This window comes from Nuphar pumila, chromosome 3 (genome assembly GCF_984573655.1).
Source record: "Nuphar pumila chromosome 3, dmNupPumi1.hap1.1, whole genome shotgun sequence".
In the NCBI taxonomy this organism is placed as follows: domain Eukaryota; kingdom Viridiplantae; phylum Streptophyta; class Magnoliopsida; order Nymphaeales; family Nymphaeaceae; genus Nuphar; species Nuphar pumila.
In genome coordinates, this window is record NC_143251.1 from 141169673 (window position 1) to 141194839 (window position 25167).

Here is a 25167-nt window from a genome sequence, read left to right on the forward strand (position 1 = left end):
AAGAAAAACGGCCCCATATGATTTTTGTCCGATTTTTCCATCCCAATTCACTGATGCCTTTTCCGATCTCGGATCTCATTACAATTTTACAGCCACGAAAACGGGTCGGATATGGTACAAATCCTGATATATCCGAATCCAAATATTAGGTGGTAGGCGCATACCCTCTATCAGGATTCAATGTAGTGTTGAATTCAAATCCAAATTTTAAATTACAAAAGAAAAGGTTCAGCACACAAAGTGTTTACATGTGGATTTGATTTGGATCCAAATGTAGGCCCAAGAAAAGTATCAAAGATCAGATCATGTAAGTCCAAATCCAATCCAAATATACATTCGTAATTAGTTTTGGATCCATATGTTTCTCGGACTAGGATTGAATGTTCGACTGAATCCCATCCGTTTGCACCAGTTGCCTGCATCGGTTCTAGCTAGGGGTGTCAATGGGTCAGGTTTGACTCCACCCGTACCAAGCCACATAGTGTCAGGGTTTGGTGATAAACAAGGAGGTCCAATTAGAATCTGGGTCAGACTCAAAGAATCATATGAATATATAGAGTTGGGTATGGTTTGTGAAATTTCATACCAGACCCGGCACGGATTTGCAAATTTTCAATGTAAACAAGATTAAAAATATATATTATTTTATCAGTTACTGTCCGGGTCTGGTTTATGTAATCTTTATAGGATCTGGGTATTATTTTTCTTATGGTGGGTCCGATATGACCCAAGTCCAGACCCGGTACTAGCATCCCAAATCGGATCTGGGTTTGGTCCCACCTGAGTCCGAACCAAACCCGACCCGACCCGACCCGACCCGTTGACACTACCGCTGGCCAAGCATATATGGAGGGTCGGTGTGCCCTCTTCGTCCCTATCCCGCGTGTGTTGTCTTCCTTCGGTTTCTTGAATCCAACTGCCTAATTCGTCCAGGTATACATCTCTCTCTCTCTCTCTCTCTCTCTCTCTCTCTCTCTCTCTCTCGCGCGCGCGCGCGCTGGGGCGTTCTCTTCTTTTAGAAGCTTGAATGGTCTCTCGTTGAAGAGTTGTAGGGGAGGAAACACAAGGGGCGATAGAACAATGATGGATGAAGGAAGGATATTTATTGAGGAATCGAAGAGAACGAGAGATAGTGATTGGTATCATCTGGGTACTGTGAAAGAAGGAAGGGGATTAAAAGAAGAAAACGGATCGCTTTGGGTGTTTTTTGATGAAACCCTTTTTCCTTCGTTAAAATCTTCATTTATGCTATCGATGTGTTGATTGGTTTGGGAACAGATCGCTTGATGCTCTGATACCGTGTAAGGATGACGAAACGAAGGCAACGAAATTGGGTTTACATGGTCTAAATCTGTTCTATCTGCAAGTAGATTCATACTTCAGGCCGTGTTTGGATGCACCCACTTATAGAAAAGGTTGGGATAAGTTGGGGATGTTGCCTTAGTCTCCAGATTTCAATACCCGATTGATCCCAGGTTGATGGGTAAGTGGGTGCATCCAAACAACCCCTTAGGTTGTGTTTGGACACAGGAAATTCAGTGCAATTGGAACCCAATCGTACTAAATTCCACTAATTCCTTTGACCGTTTTTTAGCTACAAAGATGAATTTGGTGGAATAGAATTCCAATTCTGTTATTTCCCTGAGTTCAAACACGCCCTTGTTCATGTATTTAGTTTATCTAATGCCATTTGGAAGTCTACCATATTTGCTAATTTGGAGTTATGAGTTCCATTTCAGGTTGATAGGGAACATGCATTAAGGAGTAAGTCGTTCCAGTGAAACAGCTTGATGGACTCTACTGTGGTGACACCTGAAGAAGTATTAGAATCGTTGATGAACGATGGAACGATTGACGCTATCAGATCGAAGATAATCAATCAGCTAAAAGCTAACGTGAGTTTGCCAAATTCTTGTGCTTGTCGTCTGAAATTAGGACAATGGTATTAATTTTCTACATATTTCTTCTTCATTGAGAATCCTATGCATTTCATTATCGATAAAATTTCCTTTCTCTACATTGAGTAATGCTGCAGTCTGACCTTAAGGGGATGTTAGATGGTTTCTTAATGTCTCTTCATCTAATGAGTCTTAAGAAAAATTGTTTCCTAAAGACACATGATTGCTTTTTTAGGGTATTTGTTGCTTAATTCATATATAAATGGGCGTTAATTGGTATATGATTTTATACGCGAATGGATACACCTTCACGGTCATTTGATCTCAATGTATGACTTATCTTGCCCTATATAATCTGTTGTAAAGTTAAAAAAGGTTTTTTTAATGCTTAGCGTTCTAGTTTAAGTTCTGGCATATGCTTTAATCATGACTTGGGCCTGCTTAGAACATGCTTGATCCATTAGTACTGATGCTCCATTTGGTGCATGAGGCTTAAGTCAGACAGAAATTTCATCTTTGAAGGGCTAGTATGGTACTATGTCCTTAAGATCCTCTTGTATCTGGTTGATGACGTGCTTGATGGAACCTATTATTTGCCCCTTTCTCTTTCCTTGTAATGTCCATGATTTGAAACCCCCCTTGCCAAGGTAATTAATATGATAGGCATCTATGAACTTAGGATCCTCTTGAGGATATGTTTAAGTGAATTCAAAAGGCAGATTTGCGATGTCTGGTGGGTATTAAGTATGAGTAATGCTATGGTGCTCCGGGAGTACCTACTCCCACATACTATAAATCGTGGTTGTAGGTTGTATCTTCTCAATTAAACATTATGGATGTACTCAACATAGTTTATTTGATATGAATCATGTTTTTTAGACATAAAAAAAAGATTTTTAAATCATAAAATTTTGATACATTGTGAGCCGTTGTTTTTTAAAGGTCTTAAAAAACATACATGTATGCTATAATCACATGATCCAAAACTTGTTTACTACTAATAATGCTTATAGATCATATCTATAGGGTCTGATCAACAAAAAAAATTTAAGAAATTTGAAAATCTAAAGCTTCTATTAGGTAGGAGTAGGTACTCCAGGAGCACCTTATCATTACCAATTAAATATAGTTGGGGATCCTGATGAGTGGTACCAGGTTTCATATACAAATGTTCAAGAAGTTTGTCATGGTGTGTGTGTGTGTGCACTGATATCAGCAGGTAACTTTTTCAAGAAATGACGAGACCTAAAATATTGGTTATTTGCTAAGATGGCCAACCTGGTTATGTATGTCTGGTACTTTTTGTGTTCCGTTATCATTTTGGGCATGTTTGCAATGTCCTGTGATTCTTGGATTTTCTTAAGATCTTGTGATTGTAAATCACAATCACAACACTTTCTCAATGCTAGTGAAACATGAGAAAAGTATATGTTGAGATTGTGATTGCCAGCTGTGATTGTTTCTGCCTTGAATCTTGTGAAAGTTGGTCACAAGATTGACCTAACTTTCACAAGATTGACCTTGTGATTAACAATCATAGCTTCTACTTTCTTAGCTATGATGGTTCATCCTCACCTGCGACCAAAGCAGACATTCCCTTCATGTTAATTATCTATGTGCTGGAGCCTTTTTGACTTGATTTTGAATAACATAGGTGCTTCAGTCTAACAGTGTGGGTGTAGGTTAAAACTTCAGAACACTTTGTACTCCCATTTTTGGGTTTCTTTTTTCTTTTCCAAGATTTTCCTTTCTGCACATGTTCTATGCGTGACAGATTCAATAATTTATAGAGTGAACCACTTTGCACGTCAATGATTTTTGTATGAAACTTTCAGTTCTGCTGCTGTTGTGGTTAGTATGTAAAAGTTAATATCATGGGGGTACTTGATTCTCTTACTTAGCAGTGGGGTTGGTAAACGAAATGAGCCACTCATGGCTCGGCTCATGTTCAGCTCATAAAGATTTCGTTCAAACTCGTGAAATCGCCTCAACAAGATTGAGCACAAACAACCAATGTTTGTCTCTGCTCGACTCGTTTATTAATAATAAATACATTTTACATATATTTTATATTATAGAATGAAAATGGTTGAAGTGTTTGGCCTGCAAGGAATAAGTTTAGAGTTCAAATCTTGTCGCTTATATGTTTGAAACTAAGTTTGTAAGTATCGTATCGTATCCCGTATCCGTCGAGCCTAAGATATAATAAAAAATCACAAATTTAAAAAAAATAAAATTCTAAAAAAAACAGAAAAATAGAAAAATAATAAAAAATCTAAAAAATCATAGCACACGAAACAATGATGAAATGAACAAAATTCAACCATGAAATCACATATGAAGCATTTATGTCTCTATGAGTTGCAAAAGACATTGCAATTAAGAACATGTCACAAGATTCATACTTTCATATTACATAAACAAAAATATTAAAGCAGTAGTTGCACTCGATTTTCAATCGGTTTTCACTCATTACTTGAGTACCGTATTGACATGCCGAATCATCTTATGTCATCTTTGTTGGAAGAGTGTGGTACCTGATTTCTATCTTAATATAAATTTTTGGGTGAAAATGCACTTTTTTTACCTTAACTCTGTTCTTTGGGTGCAAAAACAGTAGAAATGCACTCTTACTTGACAAAACCATGAAAGGCCTATTAAGATATATATATCTTTGTGTAAACCGAAATACCCATAATGGGTATTTTGGTCATTTCCTATAATAGGCATCAGCCCATTAGGGGCTGACTAACCTTTAGTTTTTTATTTTTTTATTTCTTACATTTTCAGCTGAATATCAGCTTTTTCAGGTGATGCCCCCAACTGTCACAAATGTGACCATTGGGGGCAGCCCAACAGCCTTGGAGCTGCCCTCTCTTGGCTCATTTTCTCTATAAAAAGGCCTTGAAGGCCATTGTATTTAATTATCTCTTGGAGAGTTCCTCCACTCAATAACATATATATTTTTGACCCTTGTGTGGGTGGTTCGGATTATTCAATCAAGTATTTTACTTGATTGAAGTGTGTTCTTATTTATCCATAAGAGACGTTCTTGGGTTTAGCCTATTTCATTACATGGTATCAGAGCTTCGATGCTCTTGAGGCATACTTTCATATATTCTAAAGGGAGGATCGCGATAACACCAAGAAGAGGATCGTGGATCGTGGATCGTTGCATCGGGAAGCACACTACCTCTTCAAATTGTGTATTATCATTCTTTCTCTCTCTCTTGCTTTCCTATCCTTCTCTTTTTTCTTCTCATTGTAAAGAGATGGAGAATGAAAGAGAAATAATAGTCTCCATTCCTGTACACCTAAATGATACAAACTATGTGATGTGGGCATTGATAGTAAAGCACAAGATATGAGAAAAAGGCCTATGGGGTTTGGTGGATGGTTTTGAAAAGGAGGCCAAACTCATTCTCACTAAGATTGAGAATGGAAAAGAAGTTGCCCTTCAGGGTGAGGAAATGTCTAAAGCCATTTCAAACTATGAAAGAAAATGGAAAGAATGGAGGATGGGTCATTCCAAGATAATTGGATGACTCATCAATAGTGTAGATATTCATAAATGTTCTAGCCTAGTGAAATTTGATTTTGTTAGTGATGAATGAAAATATCTTAAAGACATGTATAGTCTTAAAGATATTGCCCATATATGCAACATTCAAAATAAGGTGAGAACTATGGTTCAAGGAGAGATGAATATTAAAGAACATTACAATGCACACTCTCTCCTTTGGGATGAATTGGTTCTTCTTGAGCCAAAATGGCATTGCCCTAAAGATGTAGAACTCCGTGAAAATCAAATTAAAACGGAGCATTTCTACCAATTTGTGAATGGACTTAGGCCCAAATTTGAAGGAACTAAATCAGCTCTCCTTCATAGAAGAGGTATGCCATCCATAGTCAAAACTCTTGAAGAATTGACTATGGAAGAAAATAGATTGAAACAATCATCTGCTTCAAAAGATGAAGAAACCGTGCTTGCTATGTCAAAACCCGATAATCACATTAGGAGTTGCAAACCTCCTCACTTTGTTAAGAATGAGAGAAATCCCAACAACTATGAAAGAAGTGACAAAAGAGGCGATCATGAGTACAAAAAGGGTGGCAAAATTATATGCTATCATTGTTATGAACCGAGGCACATCAAGTCTTTTTGTTCCAAAAGAAAGAAAGAAGATCACCGAGATGATAAGAGAGTTGCTTCGGTAGAAAGGAATGATGTAGTCGACTCCAAATGCATCGACTCACTGCTTTTAGCTCAACTAATGGGGGTACTGCAACCAATGCTCAAAACTCAAGTTTCTTTCTTCTCGGGAGCGACAGTATCCACAAGTAGTTGTTAAAATACATGTAATATATATATATTGTCTAATATACCCAATAGGGGTATTTTAGTCATTTCACAAGTACCCGATAGGGGTACTTGTTATTTTCCCTTTGTTTTTGTAATTATTTTTGCCTTTATTTTTCTTTTTATTTTTTGTTTTTTGTTCACATAAGGGGCCCCACCATGGAGTCGATGGGGCCCCCAACGGTCACATTTGTGACCGTTGGGGGCTCCCAACGACTCCATGGGAAGCCCCCTAGGTGGCTCTTCTTTTAAGGCCATAAGGCCATCCCTCCTCTCCTTTTTTGTGTATATATAGGGGTGAACCCCTCTTGTATTTTTCACTCTTGAGAGCTCTCTCTCTTTTCAATAAGAGACATTTATATTTTTATGTTGTGTTGTATCTTTGTGGGTTTGGGTGTTACCCCTTTTGTTTGTTCATTAGTGGATATTGTAAGTGCTTATCACACTCTTTGTTTTTCCACATATTTCATTACATGGTATCAGAGCCTTGTGTATGCTCTTCTTCTTAATATAGCTAATTGAGTAGTTATATATTTTTCTTTTTGTATCTCTCTTCGTTTGTCCTCTTGTGAGTGATTAAATAGAAGGGGAACAAAAGATTGATCTCTCCTTCAAGCTCAATGGCTCCAACTACATGATGTGGACCGCCGCCATGGAGAACAACCTCAAAGGTAAAAAACTTTGGGGATACGTTATGGGCACCATCCTGGAACCACAACTCCAACTCACTGAGATGGATGGTGATCAAGAAAAAGCTCTTGAAGGAAATTCCCGCATGAAGACCATTGAAGATCACCAATCTAAAGTGGAAGATTAGGAAAGTAAGCATGCGAAGATTCTTGCTTGGTTCATGAACAATGTGGAGCTCAAGATTTGCACCAACATTGCTAAGTTTCGGATGGCTAACGAAGCATGGTTCTTTATGAAAGGTATGTTTACTCAAAAAGACCTTGCTCGTCAATTCTTTCTCCAAGAAAAAATCCGGACTATCAAGCAAGGAGAAATGAGTGTAAGGGATTACTTCATCACTCTTGGACCTTTATGGGATGAGCTGTCTTTACTAGAACCAAAGTGGGTTTCTAGTGTGGATGTGGAACTAAGAAGAGAACAAATGGAAAAAGAACACTTTTTCCAATTTCTACATGGGCTTAGGCCCGAATATGAACAAGTTAGATCTTCCCTTCTTCATAGATATAAGTCTCTTCCTTTGGAAGATGCCATAGCCGAAATATGCCAAGAAGAAACTCGTCTTGGCATGATTAAAGGAGGAGATGATGTTTTGGCCGTATCTAAACCCGACAACCATGTGAAAGCCTATAAGCTTCCACACTTTGGAAGGCAAAATAATTATAATGGCAACTATAGAAAAGCCATTTGCCATCATTGCCAAGAACTGGGTCATATAAGACCTAATTGCCCTAAGTTGAATGAAGCACCTAAAAATAAGGTTGCCTCCGTTAAAGAAGCTACTCAAAAGAAAGAGGAAACTATCAAAGGGAAAGAGTCTTTTTCTCTTACTCAACTATCGGAAGCACTACAAACTCTACTCAAGATACCATCAACTTCGGGTGCCGCCATAGCTTCTTCCTCTCCTCCAGGTATGTCTTCTTGGATCCTTGACTATGGAGCTTCCTTTCATATGACCCCTCTTGAAAATGAGCTTTCTGATTTGTGTAATAACTATAAAAACTCCTACGTTTCAACTGTCGATGGTACATCTTTATAAGTAAAAAGTTTTGGAACTTTAAATTTTTCCAAAGATTTCTTTGTGCCAAACGTGAGAGTGGTACCTCAACTCAATTTAAATCTCCTCTATGTTGCTCAAATATGTGATCATGGATGTGAAATCTCCTTCTCAACTAAGGATTGCTCTATACAGGATCTCCGGTCCGGGAAGCAGATTGGGCAAGACCATAGGAGGGGAGATCTCTATTGCATGAGCAACTTGAAACTTCCCACTAACTCTTTTTGTAACCATGTCCAAGATAAAAATATTGAAATTTGACATCAAAGACTTGGACATCCAAGTTTCTCAAAAATGTACTCATTTCCATTTGGAAAGAAATTTTGTAATGAGAAACATTTTGTTTGCAAGAGTTGTATTTTTGGCAAAATGAAATCCACTCCTTTTCCAAATCGAACTTTTGTGTCCAAAAGACCATTTGAGTTAGTCCATTCGGACGTTTGGGGTCCTTCCCCGGTCATGTCTAAAGGAGGATACTCCTATTACGTTACTTTCATTGATGACTACACTAGGTATGTGTGGATCTACTTCCTCAATTTAAAATCTGAAGTCTTTGACGTCTTCAAGAAATTTCATATGATAGTCAAAAATCAATTTTCCAGTAATATCTCTATTCTTAGATCCGATTCGGGTGGAGAATATCTATCAAATGAATTTCAAAATTATTTAGAAATAAATGGAATTTGTCATCAAAGATCGTGTCCTAGGACTCCGCAACAAAATGGTTTAGCCGAAAAAAAGCATAGACACATCATGGAAACCACTAGGACACTCCTTATTTCCAAGAAAATTTCAAAGAGTTTTTGGGTCGAAGCCGCCTTAACCTCAACTTACTTGATAAATAGAATGATATCTTCATCCTTACAAAATACATGAAAAACTATTTGAAAGAACACCCAATTTCAATAGATTAAGAATTTTTTGGTGTAAATGTTTTGTCCTTACATATAAAAGAGACAAATTATCTCCTAAAGCTATTGAATGTGTTTTCTTAGGATATGGAGAAAATCAAAAGGGTTTTAGATGTTTTGACTTGAAAAATAACAAACTCTATGTATCCAAAGATGTAACCTTTTTGGAAAATGAAAATGATTTTATGAAAACTAAAGATATTGACGAAAGTGAATATGCTTTCTTATTTGATCTTCTCTCCCAAGAAGATGAAACTCCTCAAGAAGAGGAAATCTCTAATGAGTCGTTGAATGACCTAGAGGATATTCCTCTTGACAATGTTGAAGATGAAAGTGATAGACCAATCCAAACCTATGTTAGGCGTGGTCAACAAGCTCAAATGAGCGCCTTAGAAAAATACTCTCAAGGGTCCAACATAGAAGAAACCTCTTTAAGGAGATTCGACCGAATCTCCAATCCTCCTAATAGGTTTGTTTCCTATGAGTCCCTAACTCCAAGGTATAGAGCGTGTCTAATTGCGTTACACTCATTTCATGAACCTTCACATTATAATGAAGCCAAAAATATTCCCCAATGGGTTGAAGCCATGAACTTAGAGCTTAGTGCCCTTGAAAAGGCAAAAACTTGGGAAATAACTTCATTACCCACTGGAAAGAGATCAATTGGATGTAGATGGGTCTTCAAAATTAAAACTAAAAGTGATGGTTCATTAGAACGCTATAAAGCCCGATTAGTAGCAAAAGGATATGTTCAAGAATACGGTATAAATTATGAAGAAACTTTCACACCCGTAGCTAGGATGACCAGTGTTAGGACTCTTATCGCCGTTGCGTTAGTCAAAAAATGGCCTATCTATCAACTAGATGTTAAAAATGCATTCTTAAATGGTGAATTAAATGAAGAGGTTTACATGGATCCTCCACCAGGAGTATGTATTGGTAAAAATAAAATTCTCAAACTTAAAAAGGCATTATATGGTTTGAAACAAGCCCTAAAGGCTTGGCATGATAGATTTAGTAATGTAATGACAAGTTTGAATTTTCGTTCATGTTATACTGACACTGCTTTGTTTGTGAAAAGTGCAGGGTCTTCAGTAGTTATTTTACTACTTTATGTTGATGATATGATCATCACTGGAAGTGATGAGCAAGGAATTAATGATATTAAGAAAGTTTTAAAAGAAAATTTTGACATGTCTGACCTTGGTTTCTTAAGATATTTTTTAGGAATTGAAGTGGCGTACTCTCCTCGAGGGTACATTCTCTCTCAAATGAAACTTGCTGCTGACATTTGTTCCAAGTCTGGTATCTCCGATGATAAGAAGACAGAAACCCCTGAAGTCATCAATGCAAAGTTAAGATTGGAAGATGGAACACCTCTCGAGGATCCTACTCCCTATCGGCAACTTGTTGGGTCTCTAACCTACTTATCCATCACTCGGCCAGACATAGCTCATGTCGTCCACTTTGTCAATCAGTTTCAACATGCACCTACAACCGTGCACATGAGTGCAGTCTTAAGGATCGTCAGATACATCAAAAACACTATAACTAAGAGAGTTTTTCTTTCCTCCTCCTCATCACTTGATTTAATTGCTTATACTGATGCTGATTGGGGAGGAAATCTCAATGACAGAGTCTCAACTACGGGTTTTTTGAAAGTGCAGTAGGATCGAGGCAACGAGCACTAGAGGGGGGGTGAATAGTGCTTTTAAATATCGTCTGCGGAATTTTGACGGATTTTGCAATTTGAAAAGCAAACACACAAAGAACATAATAATTTATCCTGGTTCGGTCTTTCCCGACCTACATTCAGTTCCCAAGCAAAACTCGCTTAAGATTTCCACTATCAACCTTGTGTAACTACAAGATCATACAGACCAAATCTGGTCCCACTTCCAGTAACACACCTACTGAAAGCAAACAACTCCTTTAAACCAAGGAGTCCTTTCTTTTACAGAAAATTGAATCAAGTAACAACTTACAATAAACCTATGAGCCCTTCTTTTGAATGCAAATGAGATGCAATTGACTTTTGAGGTTGTTGAAATACTCTACTCACGAATTCACTTTCTCTCAAAGGAATTTGAGTGAAAAACTTGAAGTGAAAATTTCAAGTGAGTGAGAAAATGAATATGAGTGAAAAGCAAAGAGTAATTGATTCAAATTGATTGAATTACAGTGCTTTTGAGTGTAAAATGCACTCATATTTATAGTTGAAAGTTTCCATACGTTGAAGGTATGAAAGAGTGTCAAAACAGTCCATTTTTAACGATCAAAACGTTTGAAAAATGAAAAGACACGTTTTTTTAAAGTTTAAGGAAAAACGACAAAATTAGTCGACTGGAACAATAGTTAGTCGACTAATAATTAGCTATTAGCTATTAGTAGACTGATAGTTATCGTCGGTCGACTGATCTGTTTATCGAGCCGTTTGAAAATCTGAAGTTTTGAAACTTAGTCGACTAGAGAAAAAATTAGTCGACTGATAATATCATCAGTAGACTGAAAAACCTTTCAGTCGACTGCTGCTAAATTTTTCTAAAAAACACAAAGTTTTGTCCGGTCGACTGATAAAAGCATTAGTCGACTGCTGCTAAATTTTCAGAAAACAGATGTTTTGTCCAGTCGACTGATAAAGTCATTAGTCGTCTGCTGCTAAAATTTCCAGAAAACAGATGTTCTGTCCAGTCGACTGATAAAGTCATTAGTCGACTGCTGCTAAAATTTCCAGAAAACAAACATTCTGTCCAGTCGACTAATAAAACCTTCGGTCGACTAATTTGATAAAAATGACATTTTAGAAAATATGGCGCGAAAGGATTAGTCGACCAGTGAGTCTACTGGTCGACTAATAAACACGAAAATTTAAGAAAAGAGTTTTCTAAAAAGATTTTCATGAAGGGTTCTTTTAGAAAAGTTTTTCTAAAGACTTTTTAGGTGAAATGCAACCTAAATGTGCACTCTAAGTAAGGCTCTTACAAGAATCTAAGACTTTTAATGAATTTAACATTTGCACACTAGTCTTCAAAGATTCTTCATCGAATTCTTCAATTTCTTCATTGCCTTAGCTGAAATGCAGTTGATTCACTTGCTCATCATCAAAACCTTGTACTTGAAGTATCATGTACGGCTTCATTGTCGTAACATTTTTGTGTTTTCTTAGGTGACTCTATGATTTCTTGGAGATGCAAGAAGCAGCACAAAGTATCATTGTCCTCAACGGAAGCGAAATATCGTGCTATGACCACTACAACCATGGAACTTGTATGGCTAAGAAGTCTCCTCACTGATATGGGCATTGTCATCTCTATTCCTTCGAAGATGTGTTGTGACAACAAAAGCGTAATTTACATTGCAAGCAATCACACCTTCCATGAGCGTACTAAGCATATTGAGATGGACTGCCATTACGTATGTGATGAATACCTAAGAAGAACCATAGCACTACCTTACGTCACATTCGAGTACCAGTTGGCGGACTTCTTCACTAAGGCCCTTGCTGCTCCTCATTTTTTGTTTCTCCTTAACAAGCTTTCGGTTATATCCCCGTAAAGCTTGAGGGAGGGTGTTAAAATACATGTAATCTATATATATATGCTTATATATATATATTGTCTAATATACTCAATAGGGGTACTTTAGTCATTTCACAAGTAACCGATAGGGGTACTTGTTATTTTTCCTTTGTTTTTGTATTTATTTTTGCCTTTATTTTTCTTTTTATTTTTTGTTTTTTTGTTCACATAAGGGGCCCCACCATGGAGTCGATGGGGCCCCCAACGGTCACATTTGTGACTGTTGGGGGCTCCCAACGACTCCATGGGGAGCCCCCTAGGTGGCTCTTCTTTTAAGGCCATAAGGCCATCCCTCCTCTCCTTTTTTGTGTATATGTAGGGGTGAACCCCTCTTGTATTTTTCACTCTTGAGAGCTCTCTCTCTTTTCAATAAGAGACATTTATATTTTTATGTTGTGTTGTCTCTTTGTGGGTTTGGGTGTTACCCCTTTTGTTTGTTCATTAGTGGATATTGTAAGTGCTTATCGCACTCTTTGTTTCTCCGCATATTTCATTACAGTAGTGACTCTGGTAAGACCTCTTGGATCTTAGATTATGATGCCTCTTTTCATATGACTCTAAATGAGTTCATATTATCTGAATGTCATTCTAACCCAAATAATTCTTATGTTTCAACCGTCGATAGAACATTTTTAAAAATCAAAAGTTTTGGGATTTTTAAAAAACAATCAAATTTTCATGTACCAAATATTAGAGTTGTACCAAAATTAAATTTAAATCTTTTATCAGTTTCACAAATTATGAATCATGGTTGCAAAATATTATTTTCATCTAATGATTGTTTAATACAGGATCTCTAGTCCGGAAAGCCGATTGGGCAAGGCCATAGAAGAGGAGATCTCTATGTAATGAACAATCTTGAGTTATCAAAACAATTTTTTTGTAATTTTGTGGAAAAGAAAGATATAGAAAATTGACACAAAAGACTAGGACATCCTAGTGTGTCCAAATTACATTTGTTTTCATTTCTTACTAGTTATAAAGAAAAAGATTTGTCTTGTGAAGATTGTATCCTTAGTAAAATGAAGGCTTTATCCTTTGGGCCAAGACACTTTATATCTAAAAATCCATTTGAGTTAGTACATTCGGATGTATGGGGACCGGCTTCGGTTATATCCAAAGGCAGGGTATCATACAATGTTGTGTTTGTGGATGACTATAATAGACATTCTTGGATCTTTTTTCTTAAAAAAAAATCAGAAGTATTTGATTGCTTTAAAATTTTTCATTACTATGTAAAGACTCAATTCAAAACTGACATTCAAATTTTTAGATTCGATTCCGATAGAGAATTTGTATCAAAAGAATTCAAAAAATTTCTTGATCTACATTGAATTATTCATCAAAAATCTTGCCCATACACTCCACAATAAAATGGACTAGCTGAAAGAAAGCATAGACATATTGTTGAGACCACTAGAACTCTTCTTATATCAAGAAAAGTTTCAAAAATATTTTGGGTTGAAGCCACTCTTACGACAATTTATTTGATTAATAGAATGCCTTCAAAAAATATTGAAAATATATCTTCTATTGAAAAATTGTTTAAAACATCTCCCGATTATAAAAGGTTAAGAGTCTTTGGATGTAAATGTTTTGTTCTTACCCTTAAGAATGACAAACTTTTTTCAAAATCAATTTCATGTCTTTTTAGGCTATGCCGAAAATCAAAAGGGATATAGATGTTATGCCATGAAAACGGATAAATTGTATGTTTCACAAAATGTCACTTTTCTTGAAAATGAAAATGGTTTTAGCAAAAAAAAACTTCAACAAAACTATGATTATTCATTTCTGTTTGATCTTGTCAACGAACATGAAAGGTGTGAAAACATTCATTATGAGCATGAGAGTAAAACTGAAGGCACTCATGATGCAAGTGAGAATGTACACAATGGTCTTGATAATATTGACCTATCTCATAATAACATATAAACCTATACTCGACGTATCGAAGATCACCCACCATGTGCTTTAGAAAGATACTCTCAAAATCAAGATGTAGACTCTACTAGACAATCTGTAAGAATTTAAAAAAACCCTAGTAGATTTGTATCATATGATTCATTTGAACCTAGGTATAGATCATGTCTAATAGCTATAGACTCATATACAAAACCATTCATTCAGAATGGATTAAAGCAATGAATAATGAATTGGAAGCTTTAGAAAATGCAAAAACTTGAAAAATTCAAACATTACCTAAAAGAAGGAAAATTATAGGATGTAGACAACAACAAACAACAAACAACAACTACGCCTTCATCCCAAAACAATTGGGGTCAGCGATATGAACCAAAAAAGAAATTCATTTTGGGTCTTCCACATGAATCCTTTTCCTCCAATCATTTCTATCCAACGCCATGTCCTCGGTGAGGTTCAAAGCATTCATATCCTTTCCTATCATCTCCATCCAAGTCTTCCTAGGCCTACCCCGACCTCTTTTAACTAATATATTTTCCCATTTCTCCAACCTTCTAACTGGAGCATCATTAGGCCTTCGCCGAATATGTCCAAACCACCGTAAACGATTCTCTCGCATCTTATTTTCAATGGGTGCAACACCTACCTTCTTACGTATCTCTTCGTTCTGAATCTTATATTTTATTTTATTTCCACACATCCATCTAAGCATATGCATCTCAGCTACACTCATTTTTTGAATATGATGTCTCTTGGCAGCCCAACATTCCGTACCATATAGTAAAGCGGGTCTAATAGTCGTCCTATAAAACTTTCCCTTCAACCGCAATGGCATTCTACGATCGCACAGCACTCCAGTAGCACTTTTCCATTTCATCCACCCAACCTTTATCCTATGATTTACATCTCCATCAATTTCTCCATACTTTTGAATGATGGATCCCAAATATTTGAAATAATCATTCACCGGTATATCTTGCTCACCAAGCTTCACTACACTCCCATCACTACTTCGTTGCTTACTAAACCGACATTCCATATATTCAGTCTTACTCTTACTCAACTTAAAACCTCTAGCTTCCAATGTCTGTCTCCATAATTCTAACTTAGCATTAACCCCAGCTCTAGACTCATCAATCAAAACAATATCATCAGCAAACAACATACACCACGGTACATTTTCTTGAATTGATCTCGTAAGCTCATCCATCACTATCGCAAATAGGAAAGGGCTTAAAGCAGATCCTTGATGTAACCCAACCGTTATCAGAAAATTGGTTGTCACTCCTCCACAAGTGCGGACATTGGTTACTACTCCTTCATACATATCTTTAATTATACTAATGTACTTGAGAGAAACACCTTTCTTCATCATTGTCCACCAGAGAACGTCTCTAGGTACTCTATCGTATGCCTTCTCTAAATCAATAAAAACCATATGCAAATCTTTGTTCCTCTCTCTATATCTTTCAATAAGTTGTCTAAGAAGATGTATAGCTTCCATAGTTGATCTTCCAGGCATAAAACCAAATTGATTCTCCGATATCATGACAACCTTCCTCAACCTAGACTCAATCACCCTCTCCCAAAGTTTCATAGTATGACTCATGAGTTTTATACCACGATAGTTTGTGCAATCTTGTATATCACCCTTATTCTTATATAAAGGCACCAAAGTACTCTTCCTCCACTCATTAGGCATCTTATTTGTTCGCCAAATCAAGTTAAAAAGATTTGTCAACCATTCTAAACCTTTCTCTCCCAAGCATTTCCAAGCCTCGATAGGTATACCATCTGGGCCAACTGCCCTTCTTGATTTCATTTTCTTCAAAGCCTCTGCAATTTCTTTCTTTTGAATCTTGCGCATGAAGTCACGATTTATCTCATGAAAAGGAATGGAGAAGTCTCCAAGATCTTGAGCATGACTATCATTAAATAGCTTATCAAAATAATCTTTCCATCTCTCCTTAATCTCCTCATCTTTGACTAAAACCCTTTGCGTTTCATCTTTGATACATCTAACCATACCCAAATCCTTCGATTTCCTATCTCTCATCTTTGCAAGCCTATAAATATCCTTCTCGCCTTCTTTGGTATCCAACTTGTCATAAACCTCCTTATATACCTTAGCCCTCGCGTTTCGAACAACTTTTTTAGCTTCCTTCTTTGCTATCATATACTTCTCCAAATTCTCATTATCACGACTCTTACTTAGATTTCTATAACACTCTCTTTTAACCTTAATAGCTAATTGGACATCCTCGTTCCACCATGATGTATCCTTACCTAGTGGTGCACCGCCTTTAGACTCACCCAATACCTCCTTAGCTACTTTTCTCATACCACCCGCTATCTTATTCCACATTGATTCTGAATCCTCCTCGAGACACCAATCAACTTCCTTAACTACCTGCTCTACAAACATTCCTTGTTTAGCTCCTTTCAGTGCCCACCACTTAATTCTAGGATCTATCCTATGTCTATCCCTTTTGCGGCATTGTCTAATTCTAAGATCTAAAATTAAGACTCTATGTTGTGTAGCTACACTTTCTCCTGGTATAACCTTACAATCGATGCAACAACCCCTATCTCTCTTTCTAAGTAGGAAAAAATCTATCTGACTCGTATTAACCCCACTTTTAAATGTTACTAGGTGAGACTCCCTCTTCCTAAACCAAGTGTTTGCTAAGATCATATCATAGGACAAACAAAAATCTAAAATCCTTTCTCCACTTTCATTTCTTTCTCCTATACCATAGCCTCCATGGATATTCTCAAATCCATCCCTACTAATGCCTACATGTCCATTAAGGTCACCGCCGATGAAAAGCTTTTCTCCATAAGATGTCTCTTGTATTACTCCATCTAAATCTTCCCAAAATTGATGCTTAACGGAATCATCTAAACCTACTTGAGGTGCATAAACACTAATAATATTAATAATATCCGTACCTAATACTAATTTAATAAGTAAAATTCTATCACCCTTCCTACGGACCTCAACTACATTATCTATAAACTGACGACTCATAACAATCCCTACTCCATTCCTATTCCTATTTATTCCTGTATACCAAATCTTATATCCCCAAGGTTCTATCACTTTAGCTTTCTCACCTACCCATTTGGTCTCTTGAAGACATAAAATATCAATCTTTCTCCTACACATAACATCTACTAACTCTACCAACTTACCAGTTAAAGACCCTATGTTCCAAGTGGCTAACCTAATTTTATGGTCTTGGACTAACTTCTTTACCCCCACCCGTCCAACAAAGTGAGGGAACCCTTGCCTATTTGACACCACACCCGGGCGCCGGTGTGACGCGTCGCTTCTGGGCGACGACCTAGCAACCCTTGCACATTTATCACTGCCTCTGGGCCTAGAGAGTACAGCGCGTCGCTTAGTAGGGAACGCCCCAACGAAATTCTCATATTGGTTTATTTTCATAGGATATGACAAAGTTTTTATGCTGGCTGTCACAGGCCTACCGCAACCCTCCTCCTTTATCCGGGCTTGGGACTGGCAGTGTATAACTACACAGGCGGAGTTGGGATGTAGACGAGTCTACAAAATAAAAACTAAATATGATGGAACATTGAAAAGATATAAATATAAATTAGTAGCTAAGGGATACAGTAAAGAATATGAAATTGACTATAATGAGACATTTGCCCCAGTTGCCCGAATGACGACTGTTAGAACTCTTATCTCTATAGCATCAATTAAAAAATGACCTATCTTTCAAATGGATGTGAAAAATGCCTTTTTGAATGGTAATCTGAACAAGGAGGTCTACATGGATCTTTTACCAGGCTTGAAAGTATATGGGAAAACTCTTCGACTACGAAAAACTTTGTATGGCTTAAAACAAGCTCCCAAAGCTTAATATGATAGGTTCAGTAACGTGATGACACAACTTCATTTTAAATCTTGTTTTACTGACACTACGTTGTTTGTTAAGTTTTTCAATGCAGAAATGATTATACGTAGATGATATGATAATCACAACAGACGATAAGAGAGAGTTAATCATATCAAAGATATGCTTAAAGACAACTTTGATATGACATATCTTGGCTTTTTACGATATTTTCTTGAAATTGAAGTGGCTTACTCACCTCGTGGTTATTTTTTGTCACATATTAAGTATGCAACAACGATCCTTGAGCGATCAGGACTCTCTGATGCAAAACAGGTTGACACTTCAGAAGTCATAAATGCAAAAATGAAAAAAGATGATGGAGAACCTCTGCAAGATCCAACCTCATATAAACAAATGATTGGAGCTTTGTCTTTCTATTACTCGTCTAGATATTTCTCATGCTATTCACTTTGTTAGTCAATTTCAGCATGCTCCCACTATAGTACATATGAGTGTTGTAATGAGAATTATTAGATATATTAAATTTTTCATAAGTCATAGATTGTTTTTATCATCCTCTTCCTCGTTAGAAGTCATTGCATATTATAATTCTGACTGGGGAGGAGATGTGAATGATAGACGCTCAACTACTGGTTTGTGTGTCTTTGGAGGTGATTCTATAATCTCACGGCGATGTAAGAAGCAACAGAATGTGTCTCTTTTTTTCACTGAAGCTAAGTATTGCCCCATGGCAACGACTACATCTAAGTTAGTGTGGTTGCAACAATTGCTGGAGGATTTGGGGATCCACATCTCAGGACCCTCAGATTATGTTGTGACAACAAGAGTGTTGTATACATTGCAAGCAATTATACGTTCCATGAGAGGACGAAACACATTGAAATGGATTGCCACTATGCTCGTGAAGAATTCCTGAAGATGATTATCACATTGCCTTATGTTCCATCAGAGTACCAACTTGCGGACTTCTTCACCAAAGCGCTTCCGTCACCTAGATTTCACTTCCTACTTATCAAACTCTCAGTTGCTCCACCAAGAGTTTGAGGGGGGTGTTAAGATATATATTAGCATATATATCTTTGTGTAAACCGAAATACCCATAAGGGGTATTTCAGTTATTTCTTGTAATAGGCGTCAACCTACTAGGGGTTGACTAACCTTTAGTTTTTTGTTTTTTTATTTCATATATTTTCTGAATATCAGCTTTTTTAGGTGATGGGACAGCTCCAACTAGTTGTTGGAGCTAAATGTGACCGTTGGGGGCAGCCCAACAGCCACTTGGAGCTGCCCCCTCTTGGCTCATTTGCTCTATAAAAAGGCCTTGAAGGCCATTGTATTTAATTATCTCTTGGAGAGTTCCTCCACTCAATAGCATATATATTTTTGACCCTTGTGTAGGGTGGTTCAGATTATTCAATCAAGTAATTTACTTGATTGAAGTGTGTTCTTATTTGTCCATAAGAGACGTTCTTGGGTTTAGCCCATTTCATTACAAGCCCTCTATCCGGTGCAAAGATCGGCCCTCAAAACAATCTCACGGATCCTAGGCATGTGGGAAGCTCTTTAGTACATTCTATACGAACGAGGGTTTTAGCCCTCAAAAGCTTTTTAAAACCCAAAAACATAAAAACACGATTTTGCCCAATTTTAAGTCTACAGGCATCATATCATACAATACGGGTCGTATCTTACGGAATGGTACGTTACGGCCCTGTATCGTACAATACATGTCGTATCAATCTCTTGCATCGATACGTATTGTACGGTACGGTATGATACATACAACATTGTTTGAAACTATTATTTATTTTGTAAACGAGCTAGTTCGAGCTTGGCTTAGTAGGTTTAGGGTCCAAATTTTGTTGTTTTGAACTTTTAAATATTTTTTTTTGTAAATGAGCTTGTTCGTGCTCAGCTCGTTTAGCTCTCGGGATTTTAATGAGCTCAAGCTCGGTTTGACTCGACACAAGAAATGAGCCAAGCTTGAACATCTTCTGTTAGGTTCGTTTGGCTTGTTTACCAGCCATACTAAGCAGTTTTGGAAATCTGGCTATGCAGGAGTTATTTATCTAGATTGGGATCTGTGTGTATTTCCTGCATTTTGTGATGGTCTTCGCGTGATGGATGTTGAGGCTTTGAGATTACTGTATGATCAGTGCAATCAGAGAAGTGCAAGATATGAACTAGATTCAAACATTTTGTTTGAATTGAAATAGCACAGTTCATTGGCTGAGTGAATTGCATCATAACAATAGATACTTGACATGGCTAGATAAAGTCTTCAGTTTAAATTGTGTTCAAAATAGCAAAGTTCATTTAGGCCACCCAGATGCAGAGCTCCACCTTTGATTTTGCTATTCTGGTATAGAAGTGACATGGTGTTACTTTGATACAATTATTTTAGTTATGGGTTGCTTGAAGTTTATTTGTCGAAAGGGTACCATAACAACTAGAATTCGGTCTTCATCATATCCATCTTAAGCCCTTGCTAATGAAGCTTCATTGATCACCTTCATGTAGGGGTGGGCAGCGATCAACGGCCCGGTTCTTAATGGGCTCGGGTTTAAAAAGAAGCCCATTGGCCCAATGTGAAGTGGGCCGGCTCCGGGCCGGCCTGACCCAATCTTAAAATGCATAAATGCTTGACTGAAATTATGGGTTAATGAGAGAATATCAAGTTTCCATGCAACTAATTCCTAATTAGGTAAATAGTAATAATTAACAAATAGCAAGTTCGGGTGAAACTAATTAGGTAAATAATAATAGTTATAGAAGTTACTATGTAATAGTTAATTTTAAAAAAAAGTATATTATTAAAAAATTTAATAAAGAACTCAGGCCCATCGGGCTGGCCTGATAGCCCGCGGGCCAGCCCAAGCCCGGCCCACGTATATAACGGGCTGGGTTTCGGCCCGGTACCTTACGGGTCCGGGCCTAAAATCATGGCCCAAACCCGTCCCATGGCCGTCCGAGTTGCCTTGGCCCATCGGGCTGCCGGGCTGGTTGCCCACCCCTACCTTCATGTCACTCCACTAAATCTGGCTCTCCTGCAATGACTACTTATGGGCACTAGTTATCAGCTATATGAACTGATACAAAGCCAAATAGTTTTTGGTGCACTGGAACTGCTCCATCTGTTGTCCTTGTATTAGATTTTTAATTTCCCCCTTGGAGTTTTTAGTGGAGTATCTGATCATATGGTCAGTATTTCTTGTTTGGTTTTGACTTCCTTTTCTGTGTCATTTGCATTTTTCTTTTGTAGTGCTAATTAGAAGGCCACTGTAAGCATCTTGTGCGATACAATTGAAACTGCTTTGCTTTTCTTCTTTGTTTTTTGCTTTTCATTGAAATACTATGTTGGTGAATGAGTATAGAGGGAGGGTACAGAGTTTCTTCTTGTTGCAAAGCCATCTACAAATTGAGGTGCTTTGCTTATATGTGGTTTATTTACCCAAGAAAAATATGATTATTAGGTAATTTAGGAGGGGATTCGTCATGAGTATCGAAACATAACTATCATCAGTCATTAGTTCTCTCTATACAAAATGTGGAAATTTAGAGACAATAGATGGAACATATAGCAAAATATATGTAGCATAAAACTTGAAAGTTCATTGGAATTAGCTTTGATGATTGCTGCAAATCTGGTGTGTTTCTAGGTAATTTGTTTGACTTGGATCACAGGGGTGTGCTTGTCTTCCTCCTGATTTCTTTTGTGTGTTTGTGCGTGCGTGCATGTGAAAATTCTAATTTTCATTGGATTTTTTGGAACTGATTGATTTTGTTTTGCAGGAAGAGCTGAAAAATACAGCCATGTCAATGGTTGAGCAAAGCAAGGTTTTGAATACCTCTGGGGCAGAGAAACAGACAAAGAGGGAGCTCTTTGATTCTATCAGGCGCGAACTTGAGTAAGTTCACGAATGATATTTGGCAGAAAAAATTCTAAGCTACCTTTGTTTTTTTTTAATATTTGGCAAAAAATTTCTTGCATGCGCACTGCAGAAGGCTATTTTCTTTCAAAATTTGTGTTAAACATCTGCTAAGATTCTGTCCATTTTTACTCAGAACGCCTGTGCTTGAAAAGGCTTCAAAAGCAGTTTGGGAATTGATTCTCGATAACAATGGCTTAGGGAAGGAGATCACAGAAACAGTAGAAAGGGTCTATTACAGATTGAGTGGGCAGGAGCCACCACCACCACCACCACTGCCACCGCCACCACCACCACCACCTGCAAACGGCACCCTTGTGGAGAAAGAAAGATCTAATGCACCATTAAAGAAGAGAAGATATGCCGAGATGAGCACACAATGGGCAGGAGAAGGCAACGACGGCAGTAGTGCAGCTCCTGCTGTTTCTGAGGCCATGAGTGGAAGCCATTCTTCCAATCCGAAGCAATGATCCTCAGAGTGTTTCTACCTTGAGTTCATTGACCGTTCGAGTTGATTGATATCATAGCTTGTAGAATCCATCAAGGGATACTTGAAGTTCCACTGTTCTAACTTGAGCTGCCACGTTACCATGGTTAGGCCTCTCTTCTCTGCATGTGCTTGCCTAGGAATTTGGAGGTGGCTATAACATGTAACTAACTGTTGAGAATTAGTTGATCTTTCTGCATTACCATGAGGTGGGTGTTTTTTCTTTTTGCAGAATTTAATCTTTAGAAGAGCTTTTCTTATTCCAATTTAGTACGAATAATATTATACTTTGAAGAGTGTTCCGAGATGGCTATTGTACAATAGCAACATGCTGCAGTATCATGATTCCAAGGGAAGAACTCATACCAATTGGTTTCAGAGCTCACTCATTGCTTCATATGGGGCTATTGATATCACCAAATTCTGTTGAAACTCGAAGGACCAACAAACAGACAACTAGCTTGGCATTACAAGGCATGTTAATTTTTTTGAAGATTTGATGGTCCTTTTGTAGTTAGCCGAGAAATGTTTGGTGTATGTACTAAACGAAAAAAAAAGAGGGGATATAATACAGACAAATTGGTGATTGGTCATGGTTGATAAAAGGTTTGAGAACTTTCCCTTAAAGAGAAATATATGCCATGACTGTCAGAAGCTATAAAATAAAAAAGTACACGGTGCAGAAAGACAAAAAAAATGCTATAGCAGCAACAAACTAAAAGAGAATGTTACTAAGAAATAATTTAATGGAACATAAACTACCTAATCTAGTATGGTTCAATTGAGGTAAACCCAATAAGTTGCTGATGATGATGCCTTGCCATTTCAAGATCACAGTTCATCCCAGCCCAATCAAGAATTAGCCATGACTCATCAAACCTTTAGAGCAAAGCAGGACTTTGTGCTTTACACTGGAATTTTTACTAACAAAACCGGACATGGTCATAACAGTGCAGACTAGATAGTCACTAAGTTATGGCATTACCATGCAGGATTTGCAGCTGCAATGACAGCATTCCGAGCATTTAAAGATGTTATTGCAGTCTTGAGTACGCTGACCTTTTGCTGCTCCATAACTTCATGAGGTGGTAGTTATATCAGTTTCATCCATTTTGTCAATTTCATCAATACCACAAATACAAATACCTTTATCTGATAATTGCAGAAAAACTTATTTTGTTGATGAATAATACAACACGATCACTTGGGTGTTAATGTTCTTGGAACCAAATATCATCAAAACTCATCTGAAAATGCCGAAGCTGCTGATTCTGCAACGAGCTCGAGACAGTACATGCCACAAATCCCATACTGAAGAACAAAATTCATTGTCTCCTCGGTTGGTATCAATCGTTGTTACAAGATTGAGAAGCGGAAACGAGAAGCAATGCATAAAGATCGAAGCGAGAAGTGAGTTTCTTAGAAATGCTTGGATGCGTGAACTTTGGGTCCTCCTTAAGCCTAACTTTGAGAAGAGGGCAAACATGGTTTCATGACCTGGGTTTGGGGGGTGTATCCATTAAGTGGCCTGGTTCTCAGCGCGGATTCCTTGTCATAAGAAGAAAAGTCCTAATTGATTTGAACTTTAATTAAGGAATTGGGTTTTATTTTTCTTATATTTTCTTCATTTATTGGATAATCTAAATTTGTTTTATTTTATAGATAAATTTTTAAATTAAATATTTAAAAAAAAATTCCAAGTCATTTGAGTTGACTGTCCAGTTTACTTGTGGGACCTAAATTATTTTTAGCCAAGTTACCGGTTGAGCGAAGCATGAAGAATTTAGGAAGCAAGTAAACAACAATAGGTATATAATTACCGACGGGAGCTCCACTTGTCTGTTAAGAGCAGCTAGTGCAGGTCACCTTGTGTTGGGACGTTGCAAGTTCGAACCCCACTGGTATCATTATATAACTGGTAGGGGTCTGCCTAACCTCAGCTTGCCTTTCAAAAATAAACAATATGTATATAATTGAAAACCAAATTTGTGTTTAGGTACGATGGGATTCAAATTCAACATTAAGGCTTTATTTGGGAGCCTCTGTTGGAGAAGAGATGAGAGGAGTGGAGGAGAAAATGGGTGATGAGGCTAGAGTTGTCAATTACATCCTCGTGAGAATGTAGTAGTTGAAAATGACTCATCGCCATAGCGACAAAACGGCAAAATCTTGGCAGCCAAAAACTCGCGAAAAATAATTTTTTTTTGTAAATCTCATTTTTGTTTGGCAAAAACTCAATAATAAAAAATAAATGTGTAAATAAATAAAGAAATATGTCAAAATAAAACATACATGATTTTCTATGATAAATAGCGGATACAAACATAAATATCGCGTTTAAAACATGGTATTTATATTTTTGACGAAAAAAACATGAGAAATTGAAAATTTTGCGAGAAAATGTTGTTTTAAACTCAAGTAATTCCTCACAATATTTTCCAGAGATTTTC

The 25167-nt window shown here is 37.2% G+C and overlaps 1 protein-coding gene across 1 annotated transcript; it reads left to right on the forward strand.

Moving 5' to 3' along the window:
• Positions 1-870: 870 nt before the first annotated feature.
• Positions 871-22922, forward strand: LOC149844133 (antigenic heat-stable protein). The gene is made up of 4 exons (XM_090002073.1): positions 871-933; positions 1740-1895; positions 22094-22209; positions 22367-22922. The coding sequence occupies exons 2-4, from the start codon at positions 1791-1793 to the stop codon at positions 22698-22700; spliced, it is 555 nt and encodes a 184-aa protein (XP_089858199.1). The 5' UTR covers positions 871-933; positions 1740-1790; the 3' UTR covers positions 22701-22922.
• The last annotated feature ends 2245 nt before the right edge of the window (positions 22923-25167 follow it).